The 25,730-nt window shown below is 43.1% G+C and overlaps 2 protein-coding genes across 4 annotated transcripts; one reads left to right on the top strand and one right to left on the bottom strand.

The window, feature by feature from the left end:
* Positions 1-2,373: 2,373 nt before the first annotated feature.
* Positions 2,374-10,534, bottom strand: tatdn3 (TatD DNase domain containing 3). Of its 3 annotated transcripts, none has more exons than XM_085771217.1 (10): positions 10,349-10,534; positions 9,304-9,336; positions 9,122-9,195; positions 8,001-8,100; positions 7,201-7,263; positions 5,768-5,877; positions 5,042-5,097; positions 4,846-4,958; positions 4,011-4,091; positions 2,374-2,598 (listed from the first exon to the last, which is right to left on the bottom strand). In XM_085771217.1, exons 1-10 carry the CDS (start codon positions 10,403-10,405, stop codon positions 2,389-2,391), a joined length of 897 nt encoding a protein of 298 aa, XP_085627343.1. In that variant the 5' UTR covers positions 10,406-10,534; the 3' UTR covers positions 2,374-2,388. The 3 variants fall into 3 exon arrangements, with proteins under 3 accessions (XP_085627343.1, XP_085627345.1, XP_085627344.1); XM_085771218.1 differs by having other exon boundaries at positions 2,435-2,598; positions 4,011-4,113; XM_085771219.1 differs by lacking the exons at positions 9,122-9,195; positions 9,304-9,336; positions 10,349-10,534 and having other exon boundaries at positions 7,913-8,023.
* Positions 10,535-10,570: 36 nt separating this feature from the next.
* Positions 10,571-24,593, top strand: nsl1 (NSL1 component of MIS12 kinetochore complex). The gene is made up of 6 exons (XM_085770646.1): positions 10,571-10,807; positions 16,996-17,068; positions 19,359-19,489; positions 22,367-22,421; positions 23,760-23,827; positions 23,927-24,593. The coding sequence occupies exons 1-6, from the start codon at positions 10,598-10,600 to the stop codon at positions 24,128-24,130; spliced, it is 741 nt and encodes a 246-aa protein (XP_085626772.1). The 5' UTR covers positions 10,571-10,597; the 3' UTR covers positions 24,131-24,593.
* Positions 24,594-25,730: the final 1,137 nt, after the last annotated feature.

A 25,730-nucleotide genomic window follows, 5' to 3' on the forward strand; every position in this document is an offset into this window, starting at 1 on the left:
ACACTCTTCTCACGCGCAAACTCCACATGAGTCTGGTTGGCAGTTTTTTCACTATTCCTAAATTTTTGCCTGTAGGCTTCTGGCACAAGTTCATACGCTTGTAACACAGTTTTTTTTAACAACTCGTAATTTAAACTCTGGTCAATGGTCAAACTCGCGCAAACTTCCTGGGCTTTCCCAACAAGTTTGCACTGCAGCAAGAGTGACCAAAACTCCTTTGGCCAACTTAATGCCACAGCGATCCGCTCGAAAGCGCTGAAATAGGAGTCGACCTCTGACTCCCGAAACGGGGGGACCAATGCAATGTGCTTGCTAATATCAAAAGCGTTACCAGCGGAAGCAGAGAATATGTGACTAGCTCGAGGGGTGGAGACCACAGGTGTGCTTTGCTCTAGCTCCAGAGCTCTCACACGGAGCTGCATGGCCTGCACCTCAAGCTCTTTGTTTCTGGTTTCAACCTCCTTTATTCGGAGGGCTAGGCGGAGCTCCTCTGTGGACACACCGCCCACAGGAAACTCAGAGGCACGCTCACGCTCCGCATCGGCGGCGAGGACGCCAGCAACCTCCGCTGCCCTCGTCTCCGCCCCCGGAGAAGCAAGCCCCGCCTCAGCCGCCAAAGCAGCCTTTGTCTCCTCCGCACCAGAAACAGCTTGAGCAGGTAACACCCTCATCTCCACCAACCTCTCACCCAACACACGTTGCAACTCTGCCTCCCCTGACGCGTAAGATACAACAACCCCATAGAAATTGGCCATAATTAACAAATCTGCCTTCCCACACTGTTCTAATCCCTCCCAGGAAGGACTCTTCACAAACTCCATGACTCCCCCCCGCACAAAGAAAACTGCCAACCAGAATACTCACCACTAAACTACTTACCGACGAACCAGACGCGTGAGGAGAAAGCGGACGAGCCCCCAATTCATGTTACGCCCCAGCTAGGGGTATCTGAGGAGCAACATGAAAATGTGACATTCTCTCCCCAAAACTCAAGCAGCCACAGAGCCAGGAGTAAATAAACCAATATTTATTGGTACAGATGAAATGATAATTAAATAATGACAGTGCTCAGTAACTTCGGGGTGGACCTAGGCCAAAATAACAAACAAAAGAGGATCTAACTCAGAGGGACAAACTAACCTGCAAAGGAAACCAAAAACAACAGAACACAGGCTGACCTCCCTGACTTAACCAAAAACAGGAGAAAACTGGATAACTCAAATGGCAGTCCACCCCTACGGGAGAACACAACAAAAACTAAAGGTGGCTGGTTGGGTGAGGGGGAGGAACGCGTGGTCTGCCTCGCTCTGGCCCAGCTGCCGACTGCCACTCGGGGTTCTTATGCCAAGCCCCCAGACCCACGCACCAATCCCCGACCAGGCTGAGGACCAGGCACCAATCGCTCGGAGTGGGAGGAATCGGAGGCTAACAAGCACCACCTGGGAGGAGAGACAGACACACCACACACACCTGCACACATTTAACAGATAACGACGGCAGTCGTAACAGTGTGGTAACGTTGTGTTATTATCTCATAGCGTGGTGAATGTGCAGCTCACAACTTGTCCACCAGAGCGTTGTGGAGTTGTTGGATTGTGTATTTGATGAGTTTGATGATGATGGGAAACCAAGAAATCCCATAATGAGCCTCCGTAGCGTAGCTCTGAGCAGCTCACGGCTCTGCTCCGCCGTTCTAAAAACAGCTTGCACCGACAATTAAAGGTAACGAACCTACTGCTATGACTATAGGGATTATGGCAATGGGCCAATTTGACTAAATGTTGAACTATCCCTCTAATATTTTGGGAGGAAGGTGTGAATTTAACTGTTGTGTGGAGGTTAAAAGTGTGTGAGTTCCCAGGTGTCCTTGAATGCAACACTCCAGTATTTCCAGTCAAACATTAGGCTATATTACAACACTCTGACTCTGCTGTGATGTCATAACTGATGATGTGATGTCATCCTCCTCCAGACGAGTCCCACCTGGTGTAGACGGACGAGTCGACTCTGCCTCGGCCTCACCTCCTCCTCCTCTTCCACCTGCAGCGTTTGAATATTTTTACATAAACATGTTGTAATAAAAACACCTGTCGACCCTGAATACAACACCTGCTGGACTTCTTCCTGTCACACGTTTTATCTGTCTCATCTCATCTCGTCTTGTGTGTGTCTGTGTGTGTGTGTGTGTGTGTACCTCCCTCAGGCCAAATCCACACCACACACCTGAAACACACACCTGCTTCACCTGAGTTGCCCCTGTCGCCACGGTAACCACACCCAGGCCAGGCAGGAAGTCAAACAAACCCTCCAAACCACAGAGAACAAAGACACACACACACAGAGAGCAATCGTTATTCAGAGCTCAGGTGGTTTTATTTATTTTGGTTACTACGACGACGATACACCAGCTTCAGTCCAGTGTGTCACAGTGTGTGTGTGTGTGTGTCTGTTTGTGTGTGTGTGTGTGTGTGTGCGCGCCTTGGGGAAGAGTCTGTGTGCGTTCTGTGCGGTGATGAGCTGAACCGTCCGCGGCGTCAGACCTTTGACCTCGGCGATGTAGCGACAGCAGAGAGCGACGTTACACGGCTCGTTCCTCACCTGACAGAGAGACAGAGAAACAAACAAAAGCAAAATCTGCAGTATGCGAAAAATTCCCGGATGTCGTACTGATTCGTAAATATCTCCAGTATCTGACCAGTCTACATTGTGTCCTGTATCCCACAATGCAATGCGCCCCTGACGTCTAACCGTAACCAAAGACAGTAGTGAAGTATCTTTGCCGTGTACCGTAACTATGTTATATAGTTTAATAAAATAAAACTTAATGCAGACTGATGTGTTGATAGTAAAACATGTATTTCTTGATGTAAATGTGGTGGTTTGTGTCCGTAGGCTCCAGAGCCCCGAGGCAGCGCTGCTCTTCTGTCCAATACACACAGGAAGCTTCACTTTACATTCAGACTAACTAATGCTACTGATACAGCTGTTAGATTTATATCAATGAGACCAACATCTAAAAACCTGCGGGTAAGTTAATTAGCGATGGTTTTCTCCCCCGGGATGACGACGGAGGTTGGCCGGCCGAGCAGCTCTGCAGACCGGCTGCGGCCTCTGTGATGTCCCGGTCGCTGCAGAGCTTCACTTCTCCGAAAAACATCGGAGCAAACTTCTAAACAGCCGTCGTTTGGATCAACTGGCCGTAGATTTGGGATCTAAACAGCTACTTTCTCACATGAAAACATATTAAACCTTAAAGCAGAAGTAAGCGATCCGGTCGTTTTGGCTAATGCTGCGTTCCAGGCAGGCTTTTGAAACCGTAAATTACAGCTTCAAGTCACGACTTACGACTTTGTAGCGTTCCAGGCAACCCACTCGTGTTTCTCCGACCTGTTTTACCTGTGAAAGTCACTATAACGGCCACTCGTAACTTCTGACCCGTGAACTCGTACCAGATTGAACTGGTACCACTTCACAGGTCGGAAAAACACCAGTTACGAGTTGCCTTGAACGCACCATAACAGTCCTCGTCCCTACGTCACCACATTCAGGCGCATCCCTTGGCTGCACACACAGAGAGGACTGCCCCTTTATGCCGTTCTCTCTCCTCATTGGATAAAGGTTGTAGGATACAAGGAAAGTTTTCTCCTGGGCTCAGAGCAGAGCAGAGTGACTGACAGACCCGTGTTTCAGACCAAACACTCTATAGAAGTGATTGCTGTGGGAAGATACAACTATTTAAGACTTAGATTAACACAAAAATATCACTTACTTCTGCTTTAATAAAGTTACATAATTACAGCGCTAGAGCAGGAAATAAAACAGCTTTTCACCTGTTTTACAGCTACCGCTACCGGTTGCCGCGAAATGCATTCTGGGAAACTTGTATACTACATACTGCGGTGTGAACGGTGTCGGTCTGCTGAAGTAGCAGACTGAATCCCACATTCAGTATGTAGTAGGCAGTACATACTAACGCAGTATGTAGTAGGCAGTACTACAGTCAGACTCACCTGTGAGTCCGGTCCCAGGGCCGGAGCGTCCGTCTCCACACAGATGTTCTCCAGAGGAATCTGTCTGATCAGCTTCTCCCTCTGTGACATCATCACAGTGGAGCTGAGGTCACATGACATCACTTCCTGCTCCCTCGTCCAATCGAGGACAACGCTGCAGTTTCAGGACCGTTCCATCGCCACCTACTGAGCGGAGGGTGCAGCTACCGGCAGTTTATTTTTATTCTTTGATGAACCCGACTACTTTCTTATGTCATAGTTGGGCGGTAACACGTTAAGGCCTTTCCACACCGAGGACGTGACGAATAAACGACACGAAATTGCAAAATATTCGGCGGCGAATATTCACGCAACATGATTGGTTGATGCGTTTATTCGCCGGGAGAAAGCTCAGAAAAATCGACCTCACTGCGGAAAAAAAAACATGTCGCATTTTTGCAGAGTAACATTCACAGCAAAAATGCGACACGTCTGGTAACGTTGTGTTATTATCTCATAGCGTGGTGAATGTGCAGCTCACAACTTGTCCACCAGAGCGTTGTGGAGTTGTTGGATTGTGTATTTGATGAGTTTGATGAGGGAAACCAAGAAATCCCATAATGAGCCTCCGTAGCGTAGCTCTGAGCAGCTCACGGCTCTGCTCCGCCGTTCTAAAAACAGCTTGCACCGACAATTAAAGGTAACAAACCTACTGCTATGACTATAGGGATTATGGCAATGGGCCAATTTGACAAAATGTTGAACTATCTCTTTAAAGTAGTCCTGGTCCTGAAACTGCAGCTTCGTCACTCACTGTGGCTGACGACCTCAGATGTTACTATGGAAACAGGCTCACCTGTCGGCTGCTGCATGCGGCCGGTGGGAAGGAGAACAGGTAGCCGGCCCGGACGCCGTCCAGAGCCACCGACCGCCGCCCGGCAAAGTTATGTAGCAGAGCACCGCTGATGCCTGATGGGAAACCACACAGTCATCAACCTGTGTGTGTGTGTGTGTGTGTGTGTGTGTGTGTGTTGCACCTGAGACACACACACCTTGTTCTCTCATCGTTTCTATGACGACTCGAGCAGCTGATCGTGAGTGAACGTTCCTGCACGGAGAGAGAGAGAGAGAGAGAGAGGATGAACAGAACCACCGCTGCAGGTTTGGACTCTACTGAGTTTAACTGAGTTTAAAGGGATAGTTCACCCAAAATTCAAACTTCCTCCGTGGCTTCTCTGAGTTACAGGGGGTCTCGGCGTAGCAGTGCATGTTTATATAACGGTTGTAAATGGATACCAACTGTCTTCGTAACAAAAAGACACACCAAAAAACATCCAAATACCTCCATGCTGCTCGTATGTAATGTCCGTCTTGTATTGAAGCCCAATCTTGTGCGATTACTGACGCCGGCGCAAATCGCGCGAGATTTGGACGGACCAGGAAGAGAAGCTTCCGCTACAAAACAAGCTTAAATCATAGACTTGAATAGGCATTTCAGGGTTTCAACACAAGACGCACATTACATACGAGCAGCATGGAGGTATTTGGATGTTTTTTGGTGTGTCTTTTTGTTACGAAGACAGTTGGTATCCATTTGCAACCGTCATATGGACATGCACTGCTACGCCGAGACCCCCTGTAACTCAGAGAAGCCACGGAGGACTCTGAAACTTCTCACAGCCCTTAGTCCACATGAGGGGGAGGAGATCATGAGTGCAATTTGAATTTTGGGTGAACTATCCCTTTAACTGAGCTCTACTGGGTTCTACTGGACTCACACAGGCAGCTCCAGCTCCTTGGCGACCTGCAGCTGTCTGATGAAGACGGACATCTGGTTGTCTCTGTCCTGCTGAGTGGGAGCGAGCCACGGAGTGAAGTCCAGACCGATCTGCAACAATAACAACAACGACACATCACATCAGGTCAGATTAAATAAAATAAAATAAAATAAAATAGACGACAGGAGCCTCAGACAGAAGGAGACGAACTGTCATGAAATACTGAAACATCCATTAAACAGTTTCCCCTGACAAAGAAAACACTGAGTCTCTCAGGGTTTCTGCAGGTACCAGTAAATCTAATTTAATGCTTTTTAATGCCGTTTCAAACATTTTTAATGCCCGTGACTGCAAATACTATACGTGTGCGCGCGTACATACACTTACCTATATACACATACACACACCCAATGACTTGGTTCTGCATGTTTATCACACCAACAGGTGCACTGACTGCAATTCTCACCGATCACCAATTTTTAAAAAGCCTGACCTGCCGATTCCGATTTTTGCCAACAGCGATAAAAAAAAACAAAGAGTCAACAATATCCTGCCGCCACCTAAAAATATTAATTTAGAAAATTCTCCATTTCTTCACCCACGTTTAATTTTACTGTAGATTAACTGTATAATCCCCCTATTTTTCTGCTCTTTGTGCTCTATAGGGATGTAACGATATCAAAATCTCACTGTATGAATCAATCCATTTTTTAAGGCCTTTAAGAATCGAATTTAATGCCTTTTAACGCCATTTAAGGCCTTAATTTTAGCAAAATATATTTAATGACTTTTAATGCTTTTTAATGACCCGCGGAAACCCTGTCTCTGAAACCAGGTCGTTCATGTGGCTCAGCGGTCGGTTGGTCGGTTGTGTTGTTGTGTCACAGCGTGGTGCGTTCAGGGCCCGGCGGCGCTGAGAACTCCGACCTTCACATCTCCAAATACAACAGGAGACTGGGACTGTTGACTCAGACACATTCCACACACACACACACACACACACACTCACACATACACATACACACACACACAGGAGGATCTACAGCCTCAGAGAGCGTGTGTGTGTGTGTGTGTGTGTGTGTGAGAAAGACTGTGACTGACTGAGTTCATTAACTTTTCCCAACAGAGAGGATTAACGAGGTGAACTGGGAGTTTTAACAAGTTTAATCCTTCTTACTTTTCCAGAAGTCACATTAAAGTTAAGATCTGTGTGTGTCTGTGTGTGCGTGTGTGTGTGTGTGTGTGCATGTGTGTGTGTATCTACATGGAAACTTGGTGAGGACCAATTAGAGCCTCAGACCTCGACAGTGAGTTTGGTTTAAGCTCCTTTGAAGGTCTTTAACTTTGTTTTTCAGGGTAAAAAGATTAAAACGAAGGTTCAGGTTCATGGTGTGTGTGTGTGTGTGTGTGTGTGTGTGTGTGCGTGTGTGTACCTCTCCAATAGCAACAAGGCGTTCTCTGTGTTTGTAGATCAGTGGCAGAGCAGCGTCCAGATCCTGAGGAAACACACAACGACCTGAGTTCAGTTTCCTGCTGTTTAAAGGAATAATAGTTCAACATTTTGGCAAATTGGCCCATTGCCATAATCCCTATAGTCATAGCAGTAGGTTCGTTAGAGGTAAATTCATGCAAAACCGCTGATGCGCGTTGCCTTCAGGGACAGTTTTTCATCAACAGTCTCTGTATTTCCCTCTACAACAACTCTGTCTGGTAACGTTCTGTTATTATCTCATAGCGTGGTAAATGTGCAGCTCACAACTTGGCCACCAGAGCGTTGTGGAGTTGTTGGATTGTGTATTTGATGAGTTTGATGAGGGAAACCAAGAAATCCCATAATGAGCCTCCGTAGCGTAGCTCTGAGCAGCTCACGGCTCTGCTCCGCCGTTCTAAAAATAGCTTGCACCGACAATTAAAGGTAACAAACCTACTGCTATGACTATAGGGATTATGGTGATGGGCCAATTTGAATAAATGTTGAACTATCCCGTTAAGGTTTTAATTAATTCAGAGTTAATCCTGCCTGCTATACTGGATCATCTTTAGTCAGAGACCAAAGTTTATTTACTTGTGAAGTGAATCTGAATGTTTCCAGCAGAGCGTCTGTTGTGTTAAGTGTTTAACATTATTTACTTTATGAAAACAAACCGGCTCAGTCACGCTGAGTCTCATAGATCCAGTTTCTCTCTCCAGTAGAACAATCAAAGGACGGATGTGGAGCCGAGTGTTTTACTACCTGAGGCGTGGCGCTGCGGTGCCGCGGCCCCCCCGGCCCCCCCGCCCCGCTGCCCTGCAGAGGGTGGATACCAAAACACGGAGCGACCAGGTCTAGATATCTGTGAGAAAAGAGGCAGAACAATAAGTCGGCGGCGTCCAGCTGCTGACAGCTGCTGCACAGGTCAACGTCAACACGCTGAGTCTATACATTAAACACATTAAAGAGGAGAGAACTGAACTCTCTGAACTGTCTCTTTACATCACATTAAAGGGATAGTTCACCCAAAATTGAAATTTCACTCATTATCTCCTCCCCCTCATGTGGACTAAGGGCTGGGAGAAGTTTCAGAGTCCTCCGTGGCTTCTCTGAGTTACAGGGGGTCTCGGCGTAGCAGTGCATGTCCATATGACGGTTGCAAATGGATACCAACTGTCTTCATAACAAAAAGACACACCAAAAAACATCCAAATACCTCCATGCTGCTCGTATGTAATGTCCCTCTTGTATTGAAGCCCCGAAATGCGAAATTGTCCCGAAAAAAGTTAAATAAGTCTATATTTTAAGCTTGTTTGTAGCGGAAGCTCCTCTTCCCGGTTCGCCAAAGAGGAGCTTTGAGAAGCTTCCACTACAAAACAAGCTTGAAATATAGACTTATTTAATTTTTTTCGGGACAATTTCTCATGTTATGTTGGGGCTTCAATACAAGACGGACATTACATACGAGCAGCATGGAGGTATTTGGATGTTTTTTGGTGTGTCTTTTTGTTATGAAGACAGTTGGTATCCATTTGCAACCGTCATATGGACATGCACTGCTACGCCGAGACCCCCTGTAACTCAGAGAAGCCACGGAGGACTCTGAAACTTCTCCCAGCCCTTAGTCCACATGAGGGGGAGGAGATAATGAGTGACATTTCAATTTTGGGTGAACTATCCCGTTAAAGAGGAGCGAACTGAACTCTCTGAACTGTCTCTTTACATCACATTAACCCACGAGGTTTATTATCACATGTTCTTTATAAACTTCCTGCGTTCTGACGAGTCAGCAGACTGTAAAATGTATAAAACTATGTGATATAAGTTTATGAGACGACGCTACACTCTGCTGTGTGTTCAGGTACCGGTTACACAACACTGACCTTTGCTGCAGCTGCAGAACTCTGTCGAACTCACTGACTTCCTCTGTAACGGCAATAAGAGTCTTTACCCCGGCCTGCACACACACACACACACACACACACACACACACATAGAATAGCATAGTGTTATATATGTGTATAAGACTTTGCATTAACTCCAACCACATGTCTAGTTCACTGACCTCTCTGGTCCTCTGGATCACGTCCTCCAGGTCCTGCAGAGAAGGAAAAAAACTAGAGTCACTGATTTGTTTGCACAATGAAAAGACTGAAATAGATAGATAACTTTATTACAGACTACGGTTCATTATAAAAATAATAAATAAAAGAAAAATACAATACATAAACGATACAACAAATTGGTTTAAAGCACACACAGGCAGTTAATCCAGTGTTCCCAGAAGCATGACAAATATTTTGTGTCACTATATGTTCAGGTACAGCTGCTGGGGCCATGTATGGAGGGACATTTGTGTCTTTATTATTATTAAAAATAAAATAAAAAGTTGATTTAAACAAAAAAGATATTTTCAATCACATAATGACGCACTTCAATCAAAGAAAAAAAAGGGTTCAAACGTAATTTTTTGGGCCTCAAATATATTTTTTTGATTGAAGTGAAGTTTGTTTTGATTGAAAATATATATTTTTGTTTAAATCAACTTATTTTATTTTGATTGAATAATAAAGACACAAATGTACCTCCATTTAGACATAATGATCCCACGCTTTGTCTGGATAAGTCAACTTGACACATGATCTGTACTTACAGTTAGATTGATTATGTTCATTTTGTCTTCTGGTAGGCTATATATTAGTTATTTTGTTCTTGTGTTCAGACAATAAAATCAAGAATGATGTTACCTGCAGTCGAAACTGTCAAGCAGGTAACATCATTCTTGATTTATTGTCTGAACACAAGAAAAAAATAACTAATGTGTAGGCTACTTACAGTTTCTCAGTATGGCATGAAAAGTGGGCACATTACAAACACCATGTCATATGAAATATTATAGAAAAAAGTAAATAAGTAAGAAAACCTGTAGATTCCAACTGTAATGTGACTTTAAAATGACAAACAGTGAGTTTAGAGTAAAGTACTGCAGCGTTACAAGCTAAATCAACACCTGTGATGTTACCTGAGCCACTTTCTCCTGTTGTTTACATTAGTTAGCTGTTAGCTCAGTGCTATTATTATTATTATTAGCCTATATTATAACGTCCTACCTCTTCAAACTCCCGGGCTGAAATGTGACAGTGAGAGTCAACGAAGCCGTGCTCCATTTAAAACCACAACAATAACACAACAAATTACGTGAATAATGAATAAAAAACTACGATATTTCTTTGATTTGAGGTGTTTGAACACGAAGCTAACAGCAGGGAGGAACCTTTCGAGGGGAAGACTCTAGCAGGCGGACAGGACGTTCACTTCCGGTTTCCGTTAAAAACATAAACAGCAGTTGGCGGTAAAAGATGGCGGCGGCTGTGGAGACGGAGAAGGAGATAGAGATAGAGACAGAGACAGATAGATGTGTAGAGGAGGAGCAGAGAGTCGCGGTGAGCAGCAAGAAGCAGCTGCAGCAGCAGGTGAACCGGTATAAACAGGTTTTACAGACGGTGCTGGACGGACAGACCGAGCTGAGAGACGAGACGAGGAGAGAGATACTACAGGAGCTGCTGGCGGTCAGACACACACACACACACACACACACACACACATTTATATATACTGTATAGGCTACATCATGTTTTATAATTCATATACAGCTGGGAAAATAAGTATTGAACGAGTCAACGTTTTTCTCAGCAGATATATTTCTAATCAAGCTACTGACATGAAATGTTCAGCAGATTGTCGACAACAAAACAACCCAACTAATGCACACATACAAAGAAGACTTCCACATAATTTTACAAGGTCACACACAATCTGAGAGGAAATATGTTATTTAGGCAGAGGAGAGTGAGAACTAGGCTAAAATCCTTTTGGTGTCAAACAGTGGTACAAACTAGATGATGAGGTTAAAAAAATCAAGAAACTTGTGGGCTTTTAAAAAAGAAATGAAAATAAACTATATTCTAGACAATTATAAACTGATTTAAACCCAGAGAAAGGGGTTTAATGTTATTCTGGACTGGCTGTCTGGAGACCAGCTATGTCCAGTATGCTAAGAAAGAAAGACTGTGATGAAATGAATTTGTTTTCTGAATGGTAGCCTAATCGGGGCGGGAGCTGATGAGCTTTATGCTTCTCCCGTTTTCCCTTTCGGTCATGTTGCTGGTATTGTTTCTACTGACATGAAATGTTCAGCAGATGTCGACAACAACCCAACTAATGCACACATACAAAGAAGTCTAAACATTTTTGTCCATTAATAAAGGTACATTGTGTAGGAATTACTCCCATCTAGCGTTGCGGTTGTAGATCGCAAGCAACTCAATCGTATTTTTCATGCTGCATTCAGGTGAAATTGGGCAGACGGCAGACGGACGACAGCCGCTGCACGTAACGACATAAACAAGCAGGCAAGCAAACAAACAATACACGTCATGGCGATGTGGTATTGTTGACTTGACCCACGTTTTATCGGCTTTCTCTCAACTTCTATGACTAAAATGACATGTGGTTTGTTACCGACGGCCGTCTGTCCGACTGCACTTACAGTACAGGTCAAAAAAAGTTTGGACACCCTCAATGCATTTCCTTTATTTTCATGACTATTCACATTGTAGATTCTCACTGAAATTCCACTAATGAACCCTGACAAGGCTGTCAACCTGTGAAGTGAAAACCATGTTCAGGTCTGGTTCATCAAGAGAATGCTCATCAAGAGAATGCCAAGGCTGTGTCCGAAATCACCCCCTAACCACTATATAGTGCACTATATAGTGGCCACGCCATTTTGTAGTGGTGTCCGAATGTTTAGTGATTATTAATGTTCACTATATAGTGCACTGAATCTATCCCACAATCCACCGCGGAATGTAGTGAGCATCCGATGGTCACTAACCGGGGCAAGATATCCCATCATGCATTGCTAGACGCATTCAAGAGAGAATGGCGGACGGGCGCGATCATCTCTGTTACAAGTGTAAGTATTTTTTCCGTTTAACGTTTGATTCCGAAGTTGAAAATAGTTTGTTAATATGCTATACTATTTAAAAACTTACTGGGGGGCATGACGGGGTTACGCATTAAGCCATTACGGCATCAATCATGAGTAGCCTAATCATGAGCTCAGTACTACAGGTAATGCTATTTTTCCAGGTTAAGCTAGCGTAAAAATGGACTACAGCCTATTTTAATTAATAAGTAACGTTAGCGAAATTACACAAGTGTCAGATAAGCACGGGAGAAGATTGTTAATTTATTTTAATCTCCCAGGGACCGACGACGATGTGGCAGCCCTCATCCGGCTGCGGAAAGCTAACGACCGGCTGTTTTCGGGGAAGCGCTTCGCCTCCGCAGCCGGTTGGGAGTGAGTAACAACGTAACGGCTGTGTCCGAAATCATCATGAGTTGTGTCATATTCTTGTGAAGTTGTAACGTTATCTTATTAAGATGAAAACTGAACACAACTGTAAAATGACACAGACTTTTGACGAAATTACTGTAAATTACTCATGGTTAAATTACTCATCAGCATTTGACACTGACAGCATTAATGATAGGTTAATTGTTGTTGTTTTTCATCCTGTACTTGTTATTGCATTTTGTAGAGCTGTTCTGAAAGAAATGGGCTGACTGGGGTGGTGACTCCTGCCCGGGCAGCCAAGAAGTGGGAGAACCTCAAAAAGACCTACAAGGTTAGGATGCATCATAATTAACTACAGCTATTTTGTGAAAGCATAGACAGGCATGTCCAAACTATTCCACAAAGGGCAAAGTGGCTTCAGGTTTTTGTTCCAACCACCCAAGAGCACACACTTTTACTGATCAGCTGTCTGAAGACTGAGATCAGCTGATTAAATGAATCAGGTCTGGTGCGCTGCTGCTTGGTTGGAAAGAAAATCTGCAGCCACTCGGTCCTCTGTGGAATAGATTGGACATTGCCCGACATAGATGAAAGTACAGTGACTTTTACTTTTGTATATTTTCTTTGCTGTGTTTAGCATTATAAACGAACACTACATTAATTGCATACATCAAATGTGTGTATATTGCAATGTGTGCAGGAGCTGAGGAAGCCACCAACAGGGAGTGGCACTGAATCAGGGGAGGCCACTGCCGGGAACTGGAAGTGGTTCTCCCTGATGGATGAGGCAATAGGCGGGAGGCCTTCTATTCAGCCTCCTTGCCTCATTGCCTCAGCCTGGGGGGAGAACCCTCCAGTCCCGGCATCAGCCTCCCCTGATTCAGTGCCACCAGAGCAGGAAAGTCAGGGTGTGGACCAGGAGTCTGAGCCAGAGTCTGAGCCAGCTCCTCCAAAGCGTCAGCGGCGGGACCCGGTAGTAGAGCTGATGGAGAGGCAGGAGAAGAGGGCAGAGGAAAGGGAGAAAAGGGAGGAGGCCAGGGAGGAGAGACTTTTGAGCCTCCTCGAAAGAATTGTAGAGAAAATGTGAAAGTAATAAATAACAAAAAAGTATGCCCCACTTTGTTATCAATTGAAATACAGGTCTTTATCACACACAGGTGAACACCGACAAGAAATACTATACTACTACTACTACTATGAACATTTCATTATACTCACTTTAAACAGTGAGCATATAAAACACATTAAAGGCTACGTTCTATCACTATCTACTATACTATCTATAACTATCAGCTACTGAAACTATTTACATGAATTGCAACTTGAGAAGATAAGAGGACAGAGGAGGTTGACAGGTGAAGAGAAGAGAATTAAATTTGTGAGAGAGAGAGAGAGAGAGAATAAATTATCTAAGATTAAATTAACATTTTTGATTTGATTTTTGTCTCTTCAATAATCATGATCCTGCAGAGCTGCAGGATTGATATTCGGCGCAGAAACTGCAGCAGCCATGCGACTGCGGAGTCGCTCCCCACACTGCAGCTCTGGGTGAAGCTCAGCACCTCCAGCATCTGGCTCAGGTTGTTCCTCCACTGGCTCAACAATGTCACCATCCCTGAGGCACAGGTTGTGCAAGATTGCACAGCAGGCGATGACCTTGACGGCAAAAGCTGGGTGCACTTCAAGGGCCTTAAAAAAAATAGATCGCCACCTGGTCTTCATGATGCCGAAGGCTCGTTCAATGACTGAACGGGCCTTGGCATGGTGTCGGTTGAATCTGGCCTCTACCGCATTCCTCACTGGCTCCCTGTAGGGTGTGATGAGTGTGATGGGCTGTGACAAGCAGGGGTATCCCCCATCCCCCAGAATGCAGTAGCCTTCAGGTGGGTACAGACTGTTCACAAAGAGGGGGCTATTTTTGAGAACGCGAGAATCGTGGACTGAACCAGGGTAACCCACAAAAATGTCCAAAAATTGACACTGGTGGTCACACACTGCCTGAAGTTGAATAGAGTAGAAAAGCTTCCTGTTAAAGTAGCATTGGGCGTCTGCACTTTTGGGCTTAATTCGAATGTGGCAGCCGTCAATGCTGCCTACCACCTTGGCTAATGCAGCAGATCCTGCCAGACGCTCAAAGCCGGCACCGATGTTGTGAAGCTCATCGTGGGGAGGAAAGGAGATGATTTGGTTTTTGAGCCTGATAACTTTATCAGTAACTCTGTGGATAATGTCATAAACTGTGGAGCGTGGTATGTCGAATGCCCTGGAAACGACGCGGTAAGAGGTTGCACTTGCCAACCAGAAAACGAACACCAGAACCTCAAGGTCATGACCCCAGCCGTGGTCGATGGGGGAGCGGAGGATGTTGATCAGGTTGGTAAGTGTGGGTCTCGAGAGGCGAAAGTCTGGCCGCAGCTCACTTTGGCCGTCAAAGTAGAGGGTCAGCACTGGAACATGGCGGTTCAATACACAGTATTGTGATCTTTGACCATGCTGTAAATAAAGATGAGAACAATGTAGATAATAAATGTAGATGTATGTAAATAATAAATGTAAATGTATGTATATAATAAATGTAAATGTATGTAAATAAATAAATTTAGGTGTATGTATATAATAGATAAATAAATGTAGATGTACTGTATGTGTTGATAATAAATAGTAATAATAAAAATGATAACAGTGTAATGAAATGTGTGACTGGTAGTGTGACAGCCATGGAGGAAAGCTATGTGATGTGAAAACAAAATTATGTAATGTTTAAGTTTCTCCAGGAGAGGGTGTAGTTGTACAGATCTGTATCTAGAATTGGCAGGTACTCTAGCATACCGGTACGTACAATTAGACGACGTCTTCTGAGCCGAGCAAGAGCGAAACGCCTCAGTCTTCTCTGCCGCCTGGCAAGTCTGTTGCTCCTCCTTATCAACAGTAGTTGAATAATTGTTATGATGAACAACGCGAAATTGACGGTGGCTGGCATTTTTTTTCCGTTTGAGATGAACGGCAGTTTGTTTTCCTTTGTGTGCGCGAGACGAATTCGTGAGTTGCGGCGGGAAAAAGTTATTAATAAAAACAATACAATGCGGAGACCCGTTTATTTACATAGGATACATCAACAAGACAGATCAAGGTGCTCGTAATGTAAAGATGTAAGCTTTGGTGACAACACATATCAAATACAAGGCAGATTTATTAGTTAAGGCAGATTTATTAGTTAAAAGGGACAGACAAACATAACTCCTCCACTTGATGTTGTGTTTACATCACGTTTTATTTGTGCGACAGCTGTGACGTAATTAACGGCGCCGAGCAACGAGCGGAGTAGTGTCCGAGCGTGTCCGAGACGTTCCGCCGTTGAGTCCACTATATAGTCCACTATATTGAATTCACTATATAGTGAGTAGGGAGTAGTGAATGAGTGAGTGATTTCGGACACAACCCAAGAGTGTGCAAAGCAGTAATCAGAGCAAAGGGGGGCTACTTTGAAGAAACTAGAATTGGTGGGGGCAGAGATAGATAGAGGAAGAGGAGGAAGAAGGAGAGGAAGAAGAAAAGAAGAAAGAGAAGACAAAGAAGAAAAACAGTTATTTCACACTTTTTTGTTAATTCCACATGTGTTCATTCATAGTTTTGGTGCCTTCAGTGAGAATAAAGGAAACACATTGAATGAGAAGGTGTGTCCAAACTTTTGGCCTGTACTATATATATATATATATAATGTTTCATATACCACAGGGAAGCTTCAAAAGAAAGAAGAAACAGCCCGCACAACCTCGTTATTAGTGGTGGTGTGAAACCGAAGCTTTCTGAAGCACTGAACCACTTTGACACAGTTGCCCCCAAAGTGAATATGCACTGCTTCGAAGCATTCGATACAGTCAAAACAGTGACATCTGCTGGCTGTTGAGGGAATAATTGACAATACATCATGACGTCATGACTGTCACGTCTCATTGTTTCATTCAGTTTTTAATAAAAATTTATGTTCTCTCACCAAACTTGTGTCATAATGTTACTGTAGTCAATCTAAACTTTAAAAAGAGGATGTTGGAATATAAAGTCTGATAGTGAGTGCCTGTTTTGTTGGAGTCTAACTTTACGAAGTATTATCATCATCTGAAGAATTTTGATATGGGTTAGGGTTACATGTTTTGCAACCAGGGCAGTGATCAGTGTTAGACAAGGCTTTAAATATTTGTATTGATGAAACATTTGTAGGCTACTGGTCTGGGAGCGATACAAAACCCTTTCAAAGCATTGAGACAAGCCCAGCCCACTCGAAGTCTGACAGAACGACCCAATAAATCCACAGATTGATCAATAATCAGATCATATAGACATAATGTACAGTTAATAATGTGTATTATTGATTATTGGTGATTATTCTCTGTGCAGAACTTTGAGGCGGCGGTTCAGGACAACGTCGTGGTGAAGGGACTGAGCTGGGAGGAAGCTCCTGATGCTGAAGGTGAGGCACCGTCTCCCACACCGGCCTGGAAAACCTGGAAAACCTGGAAAATGGTTGACCAATTTTCCAGTCATGGAAAACACATGGAAATTGAGGGAAAAAAGTCAAATGTCCTGGAAAGTTAGTTAGTTAGTTAGTTTTTTATTTGCACATTATATAACCTGGGGAAGGGACAAGAGGGCTGTAAAGGAGAAAAGATTGGTTAAAGGACAATAGCAAATAGGCACAACTATACAGACATTCAGCAAGAACAAGAACATAAAAAGAGTCAATAGCCAAGATTTTTACAAACATTACAGGATTCTTTAGATCAGGGGTTCTCAACTAGTCTCACTCTGGGCTCCACATTTTCCCATGGTCATTAAGTCGCGACCCACTTCTATAGAATTCAAACCAAGATTTTTTTTTTTAAAGCCTTTAAAAACTAATTTTGCTCTTTATTGAGCAAAGTGCATTTCAGAGCACATGAATGAAACTGAGGAGTTACCATGACAACTGCATGTACGGAAGTGAATAAAAAAATATCAAACTGCACAAAACGATATATTTGTCTTCTAATGCATCTCTGCATTCAGAGCATGTTCACAAAAGTGAATAAATATCAAATTGCACAAAATAAAGACCCACAAAACAAAACCAGATTCACTGCATCAGGCCACATTAATAAGAAACTGATATCTTTGCATTCAGAGCAAATGGAGCAAATAATAAGAAAGTGAGGAGGAGCATTACAACTGCATGTGTTCACGTGTCTCATGTGCCTTTCAAAATAAGTTATTTTTCAAAATAAAAGACATGTCCAACATCAGATGTGCATTAAATATTATTTACGTTTTTGACCAGCTGTCCGCGACCCATCCAGAACGGGTCTAGACCCACTTTTGGGTCCCGACCCACCAGTTGAGAACCACTGGTTTAGAGAGCCTAAAGTTGAGAGAGCATAAAAAGAACAGGGTTACTAATTAGTAAAGATTATTTACAACACAGAAACACCAAATGACAGAGTTAGTTTCAGTAATTAGTAGCAGCAACATGTCACAGAAAGTGAGAAAGTGGCCTAGGCCAGCAGCGGCAGGTATGGGCATTCAACAAGCAGAACTGAGGAAAAGGGTTAGATAGTTAAATAGTTAAATAGTAGGGAAGCAGCTGTAAGAATCTGTAAAAAGGTGTGAGATGGCCACTTTGAAGGCCGGGATGGAGATGAAGTTATCCAATCAATCAATCAATTTATTATTTAAAGTGCAAAATCACCACGGTACATGGTCTCAATACACTTTCCAATAAAAACAAGTACAATAATAACAACAGATAAATAAAAAAACATTCAAAAAAACACCAGAGGAAAAGGATAAAATAGTTAAAAGTTTGTTTACAATAATGACAGTCAATAAAACAATAGTAAAACCAGAGAAAAATGCTAAAATAAGTTAGTTAATCAAAGTATTGGTAAAAAAGGTACGTTTTAAGACGGGATTTAAAAATTGCGATGGATGTGGCGCTTCTGATATCTTGTGGGAGGCCGTTCCATAAAAAAGGAGCGCGGTAGGAGAAGGCCCTGCCACCAGCTGTTTTTTTATTGATGGATGGAATGACCAGGAGGTTTGAACCAAGGGAACGAAGAGGACGTGACGGAGTGTAGGGAGTGAGCAGTTGAGACAGGTACAGAGGTGCAAGACCATTCAAGGCTTTATAAGTTAAAAGAAGAACTTTAAAATCCGCTCTAGCCTGAATGGGCAGCCAATGTAGTGATGCTAGAACAGGTGTTATGTGATAAAATTTACTTGTTTTCGTTAAAAGTCTAGCAGCTGAATTCTGGACAAGTTGAAGGCTCCTGGTAGTAGAGATGGGGAGGCCGGAAAAAAGGACATTACAGTAATCAAGTCGGGAGGACACAAGGGCATGGAGAACCACCTCAGCGCTACGCAGGGACAGAGAAGGGCGGATTTTGGCAATGTTCCGCAGGTGGAAGAAAGCTGTCTTAGTGATATCCTTTATATGGGACTGGAAAGTCAAGGTCGGGTCAAAAGTAACACCAAGGTTTCTAATGAGAGTACTTTCAGAAATAAAACAACCATCAATATTCAGACCAAGACCCTCAGATAAATATTTATAATTAGTAGGCTTGATCACCAGTTTAAGATGTTTTTGTAATGCATTCCAGTCAGAGACAGTTGTAGATCTGGTTTAGGAGTTGAAAATGTTCTGGAAAATGATTTCAAGAAAAGAGTGGGAACCCTGGATAATAATAATGATGATGATGATGATGATGATGTGTCTCCGTGTCTCACAGAGGACGAGGACGGCGACCTGGAGAGTCTCCTTGACGACAGCGTCGTGGAGACCACCAGGAGGCGCCGAGCCTTCCCCAGACAGATCCTCCCTCACGTCGTCCACTCGCTGAAAGCTGAACGGAAACTCATGGTGGGTGTCGGGCCGAGGCCGAGGCTTTATTTAGCTCTGGTGTGTGTGTGTGTGTGTGTGTGTGTGAGTCACTGTCTGGTCCGCACACACACACACACACACACACACACACACACACACACACACACACATCCTGTTACACACCAACTTCTTTACCAGGAGCATAGCGACTCCTAACTTGAACTTTTAGGAGCACAAGCTGAACATTTAGTTGTGTTCCCTCTAAATCAACTTGCAAATCAAATATTCATGTTTCCTTTTCATTCATGATCCTCACACACACACACACACACACACACACACACACACACACACACACACACACACACACACACACACACACACTGGTCTGACACCTGTGATGAGTCCAGATTCTTTCAGTCGCCTCTTCCAGTATTTAAAGGTGTACAGAAATGGCCGTTTGTCCTGTTCGTCGCGCCGAGTTTCCACAAGTTGCTGCCCGAGTTTACCTGAGTAAGGAAAACTAATTTGATTGGTCGTTATCGAGCGGGCGGGATATTCAAAGCTTGGGGCGAGACCGAGCTCGGTGTGTGTGTGTGTCTCAGACGTTTGAATGACGGATGACGGATCTAATATCAGTGGCTGGTGAATCGTGTACAGGCTGACGTATAATCCGTGCGCCTGCATTATCCAATGTGGAAAAAAACTACAACACTTTCATCCTGGATTTAATCAAAAATAGAATTTTGCACAAAGTTTGGCCTACAACGTCTGATAGATGAGTTATCACACTAATGTTAGGACCCACAGTGGGCTCAAATTCAGTTTTCTTTTCTGTACAGCTTTAAAAAAAAAAAAAAAAAAAGGCAAATTTACTGGTTGCTCATACAAGTTGCTCATACAAGTAGACAAAATATTTGCTTGCACTGTCTCAAATGTTGGGGGCAGACTGGAGCCCTGTTTACTGAGGTAAAGAGCAGAATGACAACACACACAACGTCATGTTTGTGAAGTCTAGAATCACATCAGGGTTCCCACACATCCTGGAAAAACCTGGAAAATGGTTAACCAATTTTATTTCCAGTCATGGAAAATGAGCAAAAAAGTCGAATGTCCTGGAAAAGTATTTATCATCGGCCTCCAGAGCTCTGTCTGTTTGACGTTTTCCGACCCCACTAAGGATTTCTCTTTCCAAAGAAGTGCCTAGTGAGAAAACTAGTGAGTTTTTGAGTTAATGAGTGTTTCCAGTGTTGGACCGTGAGCATGAGGGTTTTTCTCTGCTGAGTGGCAGATACAGGAGCAGCAGGGGGCTGTTTTAGGTCTGGTTTAAAAACTAAAACAACATGTTTTTGTGTTGTTCTATGATAAAAAATTTGTCATAATTTCTAAGCATGTCAGAGATTATTTCATAGATGAGTTAGAACCACAGGCTGCACATCTTTAAATCAGACTTCTGAGGCTGAGAAGAGAATAAACGTAGACACTAACTGGTTGAATGTATAAAATAGGGTGCAACTATAAAAAAAACACTTCTCTAAAGCACAAATGGGCCGTGGGATGTACAGTATAAAGCCCTATTCACACGGGATTAGTTTTACCTGGGGACCTCTGGTAATCTGTAATAATTGCGGAGGACGTCTGTGATTTTAATCCCGTGTGAATGCGCAATGTCAGTCATTTGTAAAGTAAAAAATTCCCCAGCAAATGACCTGCTATATTTCACCAAAGACCGATGTCCCGTGGTAAAACTAGTCCCGTGCGAATCTGCATCTCAGTAATTGAGGGGCATTTTTTGTTTTTATTGCGCGCCTTTATCTACTTCTTCCTCGGTTGAAACATGGAGGCTGCGGTGGGAATTATGAGCGGCAATTTTGACACCATTTTAGGTGCAAATACAGTCTCGTCTCGGTGCTGTAGACCCATTTGAAGAAACAGCTCAGGGGCCTCATTTATCAAAGAGCGTGTAAAAGTCCTCTTAAATTTTCAGTACGACGGAAAGGCAAAATGTGCGTACGACCAAAAAATATACACTCATTTCAGATCTATCAAACTCCGCGTACACGGCTGTACGGTATTTCCCTTGATAAATCACACCGGACCTGAGAAAAGCGTGGATGAGAACACGCCTCATACCCAGCCCCCTAAACGGCCCCACACAACCATATGTGGTCAATGCAAATCAGTACGTGCATATTAAGTAGCCATGTGCACTCTGGAAACGTGTGGAATGACGTCAGTGGAAGACGGTGAAGACAACAGACGGACGGAGAGCGGAGAAAGAAGCGGAATTTCTCTGAAAGCGAGATACACGGTAACACGGCAATATCAGTCAGAAACATCATCTTGCATTGAAAGGCTACAATAAAAACAAAAAAAACTCCCAAATCTAAATGAAACAGAACAGAAAGAAGAAGAATCATATTTATTCTGCCCCTTTATTTTAGATTAGGCTATGTCATAATAATTTCATCATCACCACCACTTGCTACTTCAAACAGTGCCCCGCTCCTCTCTCCCTCGCATACTGCAGTTCTCTGACTCAGCAGCGGCGTCGCCAATTCCTCTTGTTCTTCAAAAAGCGTGTAAATGCCGGTACGCCATGGTCGGACTGGTCGTAAATTTCTGCACTTTCTCCCGACAAGTTTTGGTTTGATAGATCCCAAATTAGGCGGAGAAAAGTGCGTACGCACAAAACGGGGGAAAGAGCGTGTAAAAAAGCGTGTATCCACAATGATAAATGAGGCCCCTGATCCATAAAAAGAGCGAAATTTTGGAGGATATTGAGATACGGCTGGAAGAGTCCTAGAAAATGGTTTCAAGGAAAGAGTGGGAACCCTGAGCATGTTACTGTGAGTTCATCATCAGGTTGTTTCTCTGGGAAGAAAAATAAAACTAAAACAGCTTTGTGTGTTTCAGCGGCTGTATGAGCAGGTGGTCAAACCTCAGGAGGTGACCAGAGACCCTCAACAAGGTACACACCGATCCTCTCACCACACACACACACACACACACATTATAATACGATTAAAGACAAATAACCACAGGAAAATGAATGTGTGATATTCTGTGTTTGTGTGCGGTTTGACTCTGTGCTGTGAACACACACACACAGAGTTCACACTGGACAGCTCGCTGCTTTCATTTCTTGCTTCCACTTCCGTTTAACGCGGGCGGTTTGACAGTTTCACCCACCCTGAGCGGAGGCACCTGAAAGCACCGCAGCCCTGAGAGTTTCAGTGCAGCTCAGTCTGAGCACAGAAAACTAAAAATACACATCTGAAAAGTCCTTTAACCTTTAGTTCAAGTCCAACAGCAACAGCTTATTGAGAGCAAATAGACGGACAGACACTCAGAAGGACATTTCCATATTAAAAACACTTTCTTTAATTGGTCTTTTGCAATAATCAAATTACTGAATTTTAAGTCTTCATTAAATGTGAAGCCATAATCATGACAATTAAAAGAAATTAAATAAATAAAGACATGCGTGTGTAATGGATCTATTAGTGTTAGTTTCACCTTTTGAATTGAAATACTGACAATAAATGAACTTTTCCATGATATTCAGATTTACTGAGATGCACCTGTATAAAGCTGCACATTCTCTATATCAATGGTTCTCAAAGTTTGTTTGTTTTTTGGAAAATTTACCAGTTTCTTCTAGAATTTTTTAAAAAAAAAAAACTTTTTTCAAGAAATTTTATCCATTTTTTTCTACCAAATTTTTGAACTTCTTTCTCTCTTTTTTTTAAAATCTTCCCACTTTTTTCTAGATTCTTTTTTTTTTTTTTTTTAGAGTAAATTTTTTATTAATATTATTATTTTTATATTTTAAAAAATTACATTTTTTTGGGAGACTTTTTCTCGAAATGTTTAAATGTTTTTGCAGAAATTGTAACACTTTTTTGTAGATAAAAAAAAAAATTACATTTTTTTTACTTAAAAAAAATTTATTTATTTATTTATTCATTTTGAGACTTTTTCTAGAAATGTTTAAACGTTTTTGGAGAAATTGTACCACTTTTTCCCAGACATTTATTTCTCTTCGATATTTCCACAATTTCAAGCCAATGGCCCAAATTTGAACTTCTACATTGACTAAAAAAGTAACGTTATTCAGTCTTCTAACGTTTGAGAACCACTGCTCTGCATCTTATATATGTAAATAAATAAAATAATTAGTTTTTTAAATGGTTTGGTTTCATGAAACACTAAATAATGAATCATTTTGTTAATCAGTTTGGTTTCTACAGATGTTTTTAAATAAACCACATCTGTCCAACGCTCTGTTGTGTGTTTGTTTGAGCAGAGAGCATCATGGGGGATCTGTCAGCTGCAGCTCCGGGGATGGTGAAGCAGGCCATCCAGGTGATCAAGGTAACCCACGGCAACAGTGGCGGCGGCTAAATGAGGCATTAACTTTTAACGTTTGATTGTTTGTATAAACTTTATCGACACCTGTCTGTGTGTGTGCAGTCGATCAACACGCTGCAGAAGCAGGCCGAGGGGCTGTGTGAGGTTCTCAACATGAAGCCGAGCGCCGCCACGCTGGACGTCCACAGGGAGGTGTTCGGCCAATCAGACGCCGCCGTGAGGAGCCGGCAGCCAATCAAACGAGCCGTGGAGGAGGCGGCGGCCGCGGACGGCTACGCACCGCTCGCCAAGAAACAAGACGTCTGACTGTGATGTCATGGACTGGACCGTGGATGTTTGTTCCCATGGAAACGATACGGTCAAAGGACTGAAGTGAAGAAGATGAACGTGACTCAAGAGCAGGAAGAGAAAACTGACTTTTCAACTTAAAAGTCACAAATCTATGAGGAAAAAAACTGTTGTTTTTTTTAAAAATCTTTCATGGAAGAAACTTTTCCTGCTCAGATGGATGAAATCAGATTTTAACCAACTGTATTTGATTTTAAAAAATAAAATACAAACACACAATTTCATGAGCTCATTGCAAAAACTGAAAATCTTTCCAAGACTATTTGTCTCATTTCTAGTCAAAATGTCTCATTTCTAGTCCAAACTAATCTCTTTCCATTTAAAATAAGACTCATCACCTAAAAATGAACTTGTTTTTAGATCATTTTCACTTATTTCAAACAAATTTTCAATTGAAATAAGTAGAAAAATCTGCCAGTGAAAGTAAGTTTGTGTGTGTTTTGCTCCACTATCAGATTTTTCTACTTATTTCAAGTGAAAATCTGCTTGAAAGAAGTAAAAAGTGTCTAAAACAAGCTACTTTTTAATGTGATGAGTCTTATTTTAAGTAGAATGAGACTTGTTTTGACTAGAAATAAGACAAATATTCTTGGTAAGATATTGAGTTTCTGCAGTGTTTTTATTTTTTCTTGCCAGCTTGTAACTTGATAATAAATTTGAATCTCTTTCGGTGACGTTAAACCTGACGACCTGGTTGAATTAAAGCTCCAATAAAAGCATTAAACTTTCTGTGACTTTGTGATGTCATCCTGAAGCGAACAAGCCTGTGTTTATGTATTTTCTGTATCAACCTTTCAAAATAAAATGCAAGAGCAGTTGAAATATTGGACTTTTTAATAAACATGAATAAATGTAAAGATGCAGATTATTGATGAGTTTGTCAGAACACTCCTTTCTCCCCCTCTGTCTCCCTCTTTCTCCCCTCTGTCTCTCCTCTCTCTCTCTCTCTCCTCTCTTCCCCTCTCCCTCCCCATCTGTCTCTCCTCTCTCTCCATCTTTCTCTCCCTCTGTCTCCCTCTTTCTCTCTCCCTCTGTCTCCCCTCCCTCCCCTTCTGTCTCTCCATCTTTCTCCCCTCCCTCCCCTTCTGTCTCTCCTCTCTCTCCATCTTTCTCTCCCTCTGTCTCCCTCTGTCTCTCCCTCTGTCTCCCCTCCCTCCCCTTCTGTCTCCTCTCTCTCCATCTTTCTCCCCCTTCTGTCTCTCCTCTTCCGGATGTCTCCCCTCTATCTCCTCTGTGTCCCCCTCTCTCTCTCCCCCTCTTTCTCCCCTCTTTCTCTCCCCCTCTGTCTCTCCTCTTTCTCCCCCTCTCCCTCCCCTTCTGTCTCTCCTCTCTCTCCCTCTTTCTCTCCCCTCTGTCTCCCACTTTCTCTCCCCTCTGTCTCTCCCCTCTTTCTGTCTCTCCTCTCTCTCCCTCTTTCTGTCTCTCCTCTCTCTCCCTCTTTCTCTCCCTCTGTCTCTCCTCTCTGTCTCCCTCTTTCTCTCCTCTTCGTCTCCCTCTGTCTCCATCTGTCTCCCTCTTTCTCTCCCCTCTATCTCCCTCTTTCTCCCCCTCTGTCTCT

Source organism: Trachurus japonicus, chromosome 24 (assembly GCF_045865225.1).
Source record: "Trachurus japonicus isolate A0001 chromosome 24, Traja_1.0".
NCBI classification, from domain to species: domain Eukaryota; kingdom Metazoa; phylum Chordata; class Actinopteri; order Carangiformes; family Carangidae; genus Trachurus; species Trachurus japonicus.